Raw genomic sequence first — 11546 nt, 5'->3', positions numbered from 1 at the left:
TGGGTCTGGGTCAGGGCACATGTGGGCATGCAAGAGGCAGCCGATTGATGTTTCTCTCTCTTTCTCTCTCTCTCTCTCTCTCTCTCTCTCTCTCTCTCTTTCCCTTCTTCTCTCTCTAAAATCAATAAAAACATATTTTTAAAGGATAGACATACATATATTAATATGTATAACATGATCTTATTGTTATTAAAATGTGCATGTATATACATACATATACACATATATGTATGTATGTATTTGATATATGTGTGTAAATTTGGAGCCAGTGATAATACCAAAATGTTAGTTATTTGTCATGGGTTTTTTTGAGATTTGTATTTTACCTTATTGGTTATATTTCTAAAATGAATATGTATAACATGGATTTAGAAAGGGAAAAGCAGGGGAGGGAAGGAAGGAGGGAAAAGAGAAGGGAGAGCTTGGTGGCTGAAATGGTGCACTCTCCTTCAACACAGACAGCTGAGTTAGTGGTGGTCCATCTAATTATCAGCATCAGCAACAGACAACTACATACCTACTGCTCCCACTCTGCTTATCTGTGTTCATTATTTTACAATCTATTTGAGCTCATTGATAACAGCTACCGTCACTGAGTTCCTAGCATGAGGCAGGCACTGAGCAAGGTGCTTTGCAATATGTTGTCTCTAATCTTTCAAAAAAAAGTCTGTTATCAATGGGCAAACAAGCAGAAGATGCCTAAGGCCATAGAGTTAGTAACAGTGGCAGAGCTGAAATTCGTGTCCATTATTCCCCAAGTCCTATACCCTTTGCAGACTGTGCAGTCATTCTGGAGAGTCATATTTGTTGCACTGGTCAAATTAGGCACACAAGATACCCCACAATCCCTTAATTCTGCTCTTGGATCATATCTCAAAGGAATTCCCACATTAGTGGATAAGGTGCATGTACAAGGATGTCCATTGCTGAGCGGTTTGGGGTAGGAAGGAGTTGGGAGCAATATGAGTGTCCATCATGGGGGAATGGATAGTTAAAGCATGGCAGATGTACACCATAGCATGCGGTACAGCAGTTAGAAATAGCAAACATGGAATAGCCAATAATGGTGATGTGACATGAAGTAAGTTGTATGATTAATTCAACCCTCCACTTGAAGCCAAAAAGGAAAAGGATTTTTTAAAAAGAAAAAGAAGTATGATGATTATCAGAGGGAAAGGGGGTTGGAGGAGGTATAAGAGGGTAAAGGGGGGATAAATGGTGATGGAAGGAGACTTGACTTGCAGTGGTGAACACACAATACAATTACACAGATGATGTATTATAGAATTGTACACCTGAAACCTATATAATTTTGTTGACCAGTGTCACCCCAATAAATTCGATAATTTTAAAAGGAAAAGAAAAAAAAAGCACCCACAAATAAAGATCCCGCACTGCCTTATTGTTCACTGGGTAGAGTTTTAGGTTAGAATGATGGAAAAGTTCTGGAGATGGATAGTGGTGGTAGTTACATAACTAAGTGAATGTACTTAATGACACAGAATTGTACACTTAAAAATGGTTAAAATGGTAAATTTATGTTATATATATTTTATACTACCTCCCCCACCAAAATCCCAAACTCCCTTTATGACATTAGGTGGCTGAATCTTACTCATCTGTATATTCCCCTCGCAGACTCCTAAGAAAGTAATTTGTACAAACTTTTACACTCAACTGATGTTGGCTACATGGATTTAATTACTTGTTTCTCCTGAGAGTCCAATGGTATGACTTCCAAAAGCTGTATTACACTTACTTGGGCAATTCCTGCAATAAACGCATTAAAGCAAGTTGACAGGCGCATTTTTTGAGGTGCAATCATAAAGCAACCTTCCTGCTGGTCATAGCCGAGTAAGACGTACAGGTGCCGCTTGACCGTGTTGAAGGCCTTGGCGCTGCTGATGTCGGACTCTGCGCTGCTCTCATCCTTGGCCATGAACTTCATGAGCACTGTAATCAGCTGGTGCACTGTCTGGTGGTCGATTCCAGCGTCTTCTGGGAGCAGGTCCTTGATGGTGTTGTCATTCTCAGGGGATTGTTGTCCTGTCAGTACAAGAAAGGCCATCAGAGGATGGCTCCTCCACCCAGAACTTTACACTAAAACCTCCCTTAATGTATAAAGCACATTCTTCTGCCATTAAATATTTTTATTTTTTGGAAAAACTTAAAGGCACAATATGGCCTACTAAGCAAAGCATTAGTCCAAGGGTAGAAGTTAGTGTGTCCATCTACAACCAAGTAATTGGGGAATAATAAAGGAATTTGAAATAAAAATGGGCATGACAACGCTAACTTCTCTTCAAACAGTAAGACAAACACCCAAATAAACTTCATCTAATGGCAAAGTTTTATCCTCAGTGATAAAGAGAAGTTCCCCTTCCATTTGTAAAATCAGCATGTAAGAATAACCAATAATAATAATATTCTAAAACCCACTGAGCACAAAGACATCCACTGGGTTATTTTGTTTAAATTATTATCTCAATTCAGTTATGTTCATAAATCAGCTGGTGGGGGGAAAAGTTTTCTTTTTCAAATCCTGAGTATTAGCAATGTGTAGTCTCTCAATAATTTAGTAAAAATTAAATAACAAATTATAAGCCCTGCTGAATGTAATGAGAAACATACAGGAAGGGAGGGTGGGCCACAGACAGAAAGAAGCATGAACTTTTTTAAAAGCGGGGGCCAGGGGGGGTGGTGTTACATGAAGGTGAGCTGAAAGTTCACATGGAAAGAAAAAGAGAATACCTTTGCCCTTGACTTATTCTTAACCCCACAAAAAATTATGATGAGCAGCTCCCTGACATTGACTTTCTCTGTTATTTTTCAGAGTCAGAAATTAGACCCTGTCTTCTTTGTTTTTCTGCCTCTTCTGATCTGGTTTCGTTTAGGACTTTGGGGGAAGGAAAAGTGAGATTTGTTTTTCCATGTTTCTCTGTAGGGGCTATTCTTGTCCTTCCTTTGACAAGTTGCATCAGAATTGCTAAATTGGAAGCCATTTTAGCCTGGTGGGTTAGGTAGGCACACCCGCATTCTCATCTCGCATCCTGCAAGGAACAGTTCTGCTAAATGATGACAAGCTTTGGTTACAAATCATTACAAACCAAAACTTGACCGAGTTTATTTTATGATGACGGTGTTAAGGAAATAACACACACAAAAAACTAGGTGATTTACACCCATTAACTTAATCGGCAAAATCTCAGTCTTCCAGGACACAGCCAAGAGAAGTGAGATCGATGAAACATTTCTGGAGACTGTGGAAATCAACTGCCTCAAGCCCAAACCCTTTTCTCTTCAGCAGGGGCATGAAAGTAATGTCAGGTTCAGGCATGACTAGGTCAGAACGAACATAAGGTAACAACTAGGTTGTCTAGTTTTCCCCAGATGATCAGAAGAATGCTGGTCTGTTCAAAAGTGACACACTGAGAAGGGATAGTTTACAATGTATGAAGAGGCAGAGAAATCATGTAAGTCAAAGAGCCTCTAACATAAGGGAAAGCGTCTGACATATTTCAATATGACCCTAGGACATTAACATGTTCTATCTCATAGAGTCTGTCCATGAAGGGAAAAATATGTGCAATGTACTTTAGAGAAATTTTACCAAAAATTATTCAAACAAAACCTAAGGATTTCTTTACGATGGTGTTTCACATGAGGAGTGAATAATAAATTTTCAATTGTTAATATTATCATTATTTACTAGCCATGCATCAGACATCATTAAAAAAAATCACCCTATTTCACCAAGAGCCCAAAAATGTGAAGCATCCCTGTAATTATAATTAAAAGTTTGAATAGAAGATCAAACCAAAAACAATACCTATGTAAATCCTCATAAAGCAAAATAGAAAAAGTTTAGAAAACTATTTTTTCAACATTGAATAACATTTAATCTTGGTGTTTTTTTTTTCCTCTAGAGTATTACTTTACAACTAGAAGAAGGTTATTGCTCTGGGCAAGCTTGGGCCAAGAATCTGACAAGTGTGAAAATCTAGGTTCCCTGAAGGATTCAATGTTATTATAGCAGCAAGTGATGGCTGTTACAATATAGCTTCATTCCTCAATTCCTTTTAGCTCTGGGGGCAAGATTTCAGACAGCACGAATCACTCAGTCCTGCTCAACCACCTCAAGTCCAGAGTGGCTGGACTCCAAAATCCCAAAGTTAAAAGTGGAACTCAGGAGGGTTGGAGAAGGAGCTGCACTTTCGTTTTATGACCCTGAGAATCTAGAGACCTCAATACAAAAGAAAGGGGACCCCAGACTAGGCCCAACTAGGACATCAGCTCTCCATTTCATTCTATCCCAGTTTGGGTCTAGGAAATAAACCATCAGACTTCACCTTTAAATATGTCAAAATTCTTCTCGTTGCACGAAGACATTCATTTTATTTACTTTTCTTTATTTTTATTGCTGACACTATTACAGATAAAGTATGTAACCTTAACTTTTCCTGTCAAATCGTATTTCCCTAATGAGTAAGTATTATTTCACAAATGCCCTGTCCTCATATTAGATTCATCTTCGTTGATCTTCCGTGCTTTAAGTTGGCTGATTTTACTCTGCTGTTTCTGAATAGCTAGGAATGAATGCTCCTTAACAAACCATGACATTTATTGAAAAAAGGACTAGCTAATGGGACCTATTGCATAAAGTGGGGGGAAACCCTCTTTGCATTCCAATAATTTCCCCTCTGGTTGTGAGCTTTGCAAGTCTGTGCTCTTTCTTTACAACACTGTAAGCTTGTGGTTGGTACACTCTTCACTAAGAGGAGTTACCTTAATCAAATCCATAAGAAAAATGAGCTTAGAAAAGTTGACATTTTCTTTATTGTTCAAGACAGCAATTAGTTATCTAAAAGGTTACAAAATTTCCATTTTTAAATTAAATGCCTACAATATTTTCTCTAAGGTGTAACCATTAAAACACTTTTGAATTCTATTCCATAAAATTCCTGTATCTGTTTTAACTATAGAGATTTAATGTGTTAAGAGATTTGGTCACTTCTGTAAAGGAAAAGGTAGGCACCTTTATAATCACAAGGTAGAGAGAGCTATCCTACCATAACTTGAACATAGACTGGGCCCATTGCAATCTGTCCAGAGAGTGGTACAACCGATCGAAACTCCAAAGTATAGTACAATTTTATTTATTCAAACAATTTGGAGCCAGGCAAGATCAGGACCTGCTTTTCTCCTATCACTCCATCCACCCCAAATGTTCAGCATCCTTACAACCTGGGCTACTCACGGATCTCAGAATGTCACCAACATTTCCCACCTTTGCCTTTGCTCACGTTCTCTCTTCACCTGTGGAGTGGTCCTCCACCCCATCCCCAATTTAACCCTCTGGATCTGGTCCCCAGAAGCCATTCTTATTACCTGTGCCCACCTTCCTCTCAGCAACTAGATGTGATCCCTAAACTCAAAATGTCCAAGGACAAGAAAGGAGGGAAGAGGGGAGGATGGAAGGGAAGAATGAACAGAAGTTTCCTACAGCATTTCTTAACTCTCCTGGGACAAATAGCTATTATGCAAGGCAGAACTTTTTATTCATTCACTTGACTTATTTCCCCTATAAGAGCAAAGGCTCCTTGAAGGCAAGTGCTATGCTTCATCCATTTTTATAACCTCCAGAGAATATGGGGCCGTGTCTGACTTAGAGTAGATGCTTATTATTCATAAATGTCTACGTATACTGAATTCAAATAAGTATTTCAGATCTTATCTTCTCTATAGGAGAAAAACTGATGAAGTTTCCAAACAGCAAGGAATGTTTGGAAACAGCTAGGGAACATTCCTCTGTATAAGTCAGCTCACAGCCACCACTGTCAAACCAATGTGACAAGTAGAGGAAGAAAGGACCCCTTCCACGAGTTTACTCTGCATTTGGTCGAGAGAAACCAAGGGTTACGCCCTATAAATGAGGTTGTATTATTTCAGTAGGTCTGGCCACACTGCCTCACTGGTCTCCCTAGCTCATTAACTCAACTTAAAGCTTCATTCATGTGCACCTGGCCACAGAGGCTGTAAAGTTGAGGCTGGTGACAAACTCTGCATCCTCATATGCTCCCCATCCCTGCCTTTGCCTCTTCCTACCCCACATCCTATCATTTGGGAAACTGTCATTTCCCAAAACCATCATTTCAAACAAGGGCATTCCTACAAAAAACAACTGTACTCTTTGATTTATTGGATCAAAATAATCAATAGGTATTTTGAAGTTGGTGAAGATGTGAATTTTAAACCATCTTTCTAGGAAAAAAGAGGGAGAGCCCAAAAGAGAAGCAATTTGGAAGTCCAGGCTGGAACCTAAGAGGGAAGCAGGGAAGGTCAATACTAATTTCACCAATGTTACCAAGCATTGGGTACCTAGCATTGGGCACCTTCTCTTACTGATACAAATTCAGACCAAGAGATCTTAGGATTTCTCTACGGGCTGGAGTAGAGCATCCATGTCCCTATAGGGATTAGGATAGCTCTAGACCCATCTGTAGGTTCTAACCAGAAAGATCCTCTGGTCTGGATGCTCATGGCTTACTGGATGCTCACTGTAGCAGACCTGAATGCCCAGGTCAGCTCTGTAACTAGACTGGTATGCTCATTTCATCCCAAAGGGTAGGAATATCCTAAAACCAATTCCTCAGGAGGAGGCTATAGTGGAAAGAAAGCAAATCAAGCCTCTTGGACTCAAGTATTAGTTCTATCCCTAACTAGTTATACGTGATCTTCAGCAAACCACCTAAGCAGAATTTCTTAATTCTTAGGACCTGTGTTCCTGTCCATATGTAAAGTGAAAAAAATAATACTTTACATATAGCCATAGTTGTAAAATCAAAATTAGATGATTTGCATAAAAACACTTCATAGATAGAAGCACTATACATATATGAAATATTATTTACCTACTACTGTTTAATTATTCATTCCAAGAGATAAAGAACAAGATATAATTAAATCCCATGTGATTACATGGAGTGGTTATTGTTTGTTCAGCATTACGCATCATGTTCAGCATTGGTGAAATTTGTATTCAACATTAACATTCATCAGATGTTCTGAATCATCAAAGACAAAGAATTCCTGGTTCTCACAGCATTAGTGAAAATAAAGCTTATATCTAATTAGGATTAAACAATTTCAGATTAGCAGGTAAAAGTATATATTTCATCGATTGGGATTAAATAAAAGTGTAGAGCTCCTACTAGCATTTACCACACATGCCTTGCAAGGGAGATCAAGACATCTGGGCTTACAACCCAGATCTGTTTGTTACCAACAAACCTGTGGCACTTACTCTTCTCTGGGAACCTCAGTTTCCTCTTCTGTAAAATGAGAATATTAGCCTACTTCTAATATTTCAGCTATAGAATTCTATGAATTTTTTATATTTGCACAAGTCCTTTGATTTGACTCATAAATGTCATGGAGGAATGCAGCTCTTCGCTAGCCTCGCAGAGTATACCTTCTATACAAGTGTATTTCCATTGCAAATTTGCTGTGCATGTTCATATCAGAGAGCCATAAATTATAAATCCAGTGACAAAAAGTTCAGCCTTTACTTCAGGCCTAATCAATACAAGGTCTTGCACAGAGGAGCTCATTATCTGCACCAAACAAAAGTATATTCAATAGCAAGTTCTTCGATTTCCATTTAGTTATTATCTTAAACCATCCTGTAGTCTTCTGACTGTCATGGTATGTCTTTGCTTCCAGGTTAAAACATTCAGTGTCCAGTGAATAATACAAAACTGAAAATCTAGTTTGAAATCATCTTATAAGCAATTTATAAGTTTCCAAGTCTAAAGAAGTTTTGCTTATGGTAGTGTCATGTAAATGATATTTATGCTTAACATGAACAATGCTTTCAGTTGCCCTTGTTCCATCTTGTCACTTTAGATGGGACAATTAAATGCTTGAAGCTTTTCTTCACTTTAAGAAACATATATACACATTTTCCCAAAGAGATGTGAGAGGTTGGATTATTATAATGGGTGATAATAATTACAGACTAGCTTTCCAATTCAGCCTTATGACAAAAAGAAAAGATGGGGTCAAATAAAGATAGTTTGTGAAACTGCATAAGACAGTTATCAAAAAGTTCTAACTGAAGGGGACCTGGATGGATTTCACATTTGCAGTGAAGTCAGAATCAGATGTTCTTATTTTATCTTTCTTCCATCTCAGCACAGGTGAGGCACAAGTGATGCACAAAATAAGGTAAGAGACTCTGCCAAGTATTTGCTATCCCTTTTTTCTCATCAATTTTAAAAGAGAAAATACAGCCCTGACTGGTTTGGCTCAGTGGATAGAGCGTTGGCCTGTGGATCCAAGGGTCCCAGGTTCGATTCCGGTCATGGGCGCCAGAAACAAATTAAAAAATAAATAAACAATAAATAAATAAATAAATAAATAAATAAATAAATAAATAAAAGAGAAAATACACTCTGGCCAACATCTACCATCTGCAATCATAATCTTGTGCTCCTCCCCCACCCCTCACTGTCTCCCTTTCTAGAGTCATTTTTATAACACATAACAAACACACAGTCTTCAAGATCTCCCTACTTAAAATTTTCCTTCTGAGGCCATTCTGAAAACTTTACCTTAAAACTATTCTTAGAAAATAATAATAGAAAAACAAAATCTTTGTTAGCATGATACATAGATGGTAGTTACCAAGCTTGTTTCTGACAAATAAGCAGGTACTCAGAACCTTCACAGTTTTCCCAACAAGTTATGGGACTATTTGTGTGAATAACGTTCAGTTTGTAATAGTCTTGCCTTCAGCCCTTAGGATAATTCAGGAACATCAAATGACAGTTACACTGTGCCAAGCTGGATATGTTCCCATGATGCGCCAAACAATGGAAACTCTTTCTCTGAGACAGAAAGGCATGTAGAGCTGCAAAGAATCAGGAATGACTAAGGGGATAAGTGAATGATGGTGGTTCAAATGTAGGACCTTTTAAAATGCGAATGAAATGTATGTTTTTTCCTATAGCAGATATGTATGAACATAATATTTCTATGTGTAAATACACATACAAATATAAGTACTAGGTATGGTTCTAGTCATACTGGCTCTCTGGGGAACAGTGCGTACTCAGGTAACAAGATGCTTCTTACTGGACCAAAAGTTACCAGCATCAAAAGCCATCTGCTAATAATATAAAAGGAATTGCTCTGTCAGGGGCCCAAACGCTTGAGCACCTGGGGAAGACCTTGGAGCTTGCCAAACCTAACTATGTCACTGTGGTCCAGTTAGAGACTCCGCACTCTTTCCTTTGTCCACCTGTGGGAGACAGTTGCACACAGCCCTTCAAGTCAGAAGTACCCACCTGGCATCTGTTCGGGTGTCCCACCGAGAGCTGGAGCAGACTGCTCTTGCCTGGTCAACCTCACAGCTTAAAAATCAACAACAACTCTATTTAAATAAGCATTAAAAACAACTTGAGCCTAGAAAATATACTTAGCGCTAACTGCATTGGATAGTAGGGGCAAGTTTAGTTTTCCTATTTGTAATTAGCATCACATAGTAGATGTTTATATCACAAAAGTTTTGTGGTTTCATTTGAATCTGAAGAACATCCTGCAATGTTACTTTAATTCTTAACCTTCAGAATTGTCACGTGAATCAATTAACAAGAAATAACAATAAGTAAACTGTATATCCCAAACTGATCAGTTAGATTCTAAAAGACCTGGGACGTTCTTAGAGAAATTGTAATTTATTTGATTGAGGTATTGGATTTTAGAATCTGATTCAGTTTCATCTGGGGCCTCACATTAGCACAGGATATTCTGAAATGGGCACCTGTTATTATCTTTGCTCTCTGAACACCTAGATTATTGATTGCTTACAGGGCTGTTATTGATTCTTCCAAAGTTCAAAACACTACATATCCTTAGCTTGTCGAAAAATAGAGGAAAATGCAATAAATAAAATCAAATCATATTTATGATTTAAAATGGTCATGTTACAATAAGGCTGTCTTCTAATAAGTGCCAATGAAAAAGCAAACTTTTCAGCTTCTAACAGGATAAGAAATACATTTTATGGGGTTCTTTTATTAACTTCACAGCAGTTAAAAATTAAGTCATTTCATAAATTTTACAAGTTAGCAATGTATTTAAACATATCCATTCACTAATATGATGATTTACTTATGAATTTTTAATTATTTCCCATTCATGAGCTATTGCTAATCATTAGAGTTCATCTAGTGATTTGGTAATTTAAGAGAAATTTTGTTCTCTTGCAATATAAAGAAAGACCTTTAGAAAACAAGTATATATGGTCTTTTTTTTTTAAGTTGGCAATGAAGCTTGTTTAAGTTGGGCAAAAATTCAACTTCTCGGCCTAATTTGTCTTTGCAAAAGCAACCATTACTATTTGTTTGTCTGGAAGCTTGTTTGGCTGCCTCTACCATGCATTCAATGACAACGTCAAAGTCTTCTCAGGAATCTCTTATCCAGGCTGGTGCAAACTTCACATTTGAGCACTTAGGAGCAGATGCTTCTTTCATGCCAAGCGTCAATGGGTTTGCTGCCTTCCACATTTCAAAACAACCTACTGAATAATCTACTGTTAGATCAAGGCTTTGCTTCACCCCAAAACTGGGAAAAGCCACCCAGGGCACTAACACCCCTGGGGCGACCCTCTAGGGAATCCAAAGGCCAGACCTGATGACCAAGCTGTTTGCTAAATTCGCTACTCTCTATGCACATTCAACAAGACAAGTCACCCTGAGAAAGACGTTAAACAGATTTAAAGGAAGGATGAAAGAAGATACTCAACGGATTTTGGAGGTTAGGGTCTCGGGGAGGGAGAGCGCCCTCTTGGACTCCGCGGGCCCTTTCACGCTGTCCCTCAGGGAACGCACACTCTTCTGGCGGTTCCTTGCAAAGCGAGCCCTCTTGATCTTCCACAGTGCGGTGTCGCTGAGGTTGGTGACATTGGTTCTTACAGCAGTGATAGCTTTGCAAAAGGAATTAGAGGTTATCGTTTTCCTTAACTCCTATGTTATGCAACTAGCTTAAAACCATTCATCTGTGTATATTTTTCAGTATTACAAACCATCTTTCATGGATAGATGGCTCATTCACCTTTCTCTCTTCAGGAAAGCTTATATGAAAAATCTTGACTATTGCCTTTCATGACTATCGTCTAAATAAGATTAAATTATCTGATTTTGTTATCACTGGATAACTAGCTGACTGACCAAAGTCTTTTCCCCATCTAGTCAGAGCTGTAGGTACCTGATTAAGAAGCATGAGAGAGTGGATTTGCAAGGTGCAAATATCTCTTACAAACTTGCTCACAAGCATTACAATCATGATGATTGAATAGCATTTAAGGAACACACAGTCACAATTGTTTCTCACAAGTCCCCTAAAGGAACTAGAAAAATTGGGATTTCGGAATGCCAGAAAATAGTTAATCTGAGGATGATTACAGTAGGTATTCAACAAACATTTGAGAGATGAAGTACACGAAGTCAAGGCATCCTCCATAATGGGAAATGGAACTACGCACA

General features: G+C 38.3%; 1 protein-coding gene across 4 annotated transcripts in view; it reads right to left on the bottom strand.

Annotated features, from left to right (window-relative positions):
- Nucleotides 1-11546, bottom strand: part of UNC79 (unc-79 homolog, NALCN channel complex subunit) — a 226455-nt gene that overhangs the window by 79635 nt on the left and 135274 nt on the right. For 3 of the 4 annotated variants that reach the window (XM_081097313.1, XM_081097312.1, XM_081097314.1), the window contains 3 exons: nt 10808-10987; nt 9348-9413; nt 1760-2046 (listed from right to left, as the gene is read on the bottom strand). In XM_081097313.1, coding sequence (XP_080953439.1) covers nt 1760-2046; nt 9348-9413; nt 10808-10987 — 533 coding nt within the window. The remainder of the gene's footprint in view (nt 1-1759; nt 2047-9347; nt 9414-10807; nt 10988-11546) is intronic. The other variant, XM_081097315.1, reaches the window with a different exon arrangement.

Source organism: Myotis nattereri (assembly GCF_964212035.1).
Source record: "Myotis nattereri genome assembly, chromosome: 1".
In the NCBI taxonomy this organism is placed as follows: domain Eukaryota; kingdom Metazoa; phylum Chordata; class Mammalia; order Chiroptera; family Vespertilionidae; genus Myotis; species Myotis nattereri.
The sequence above is the reverse complement of the archived record's forward strand: the minus strand, read 5'-3'. Positions and strand labels throughout refer to the sequence as shown.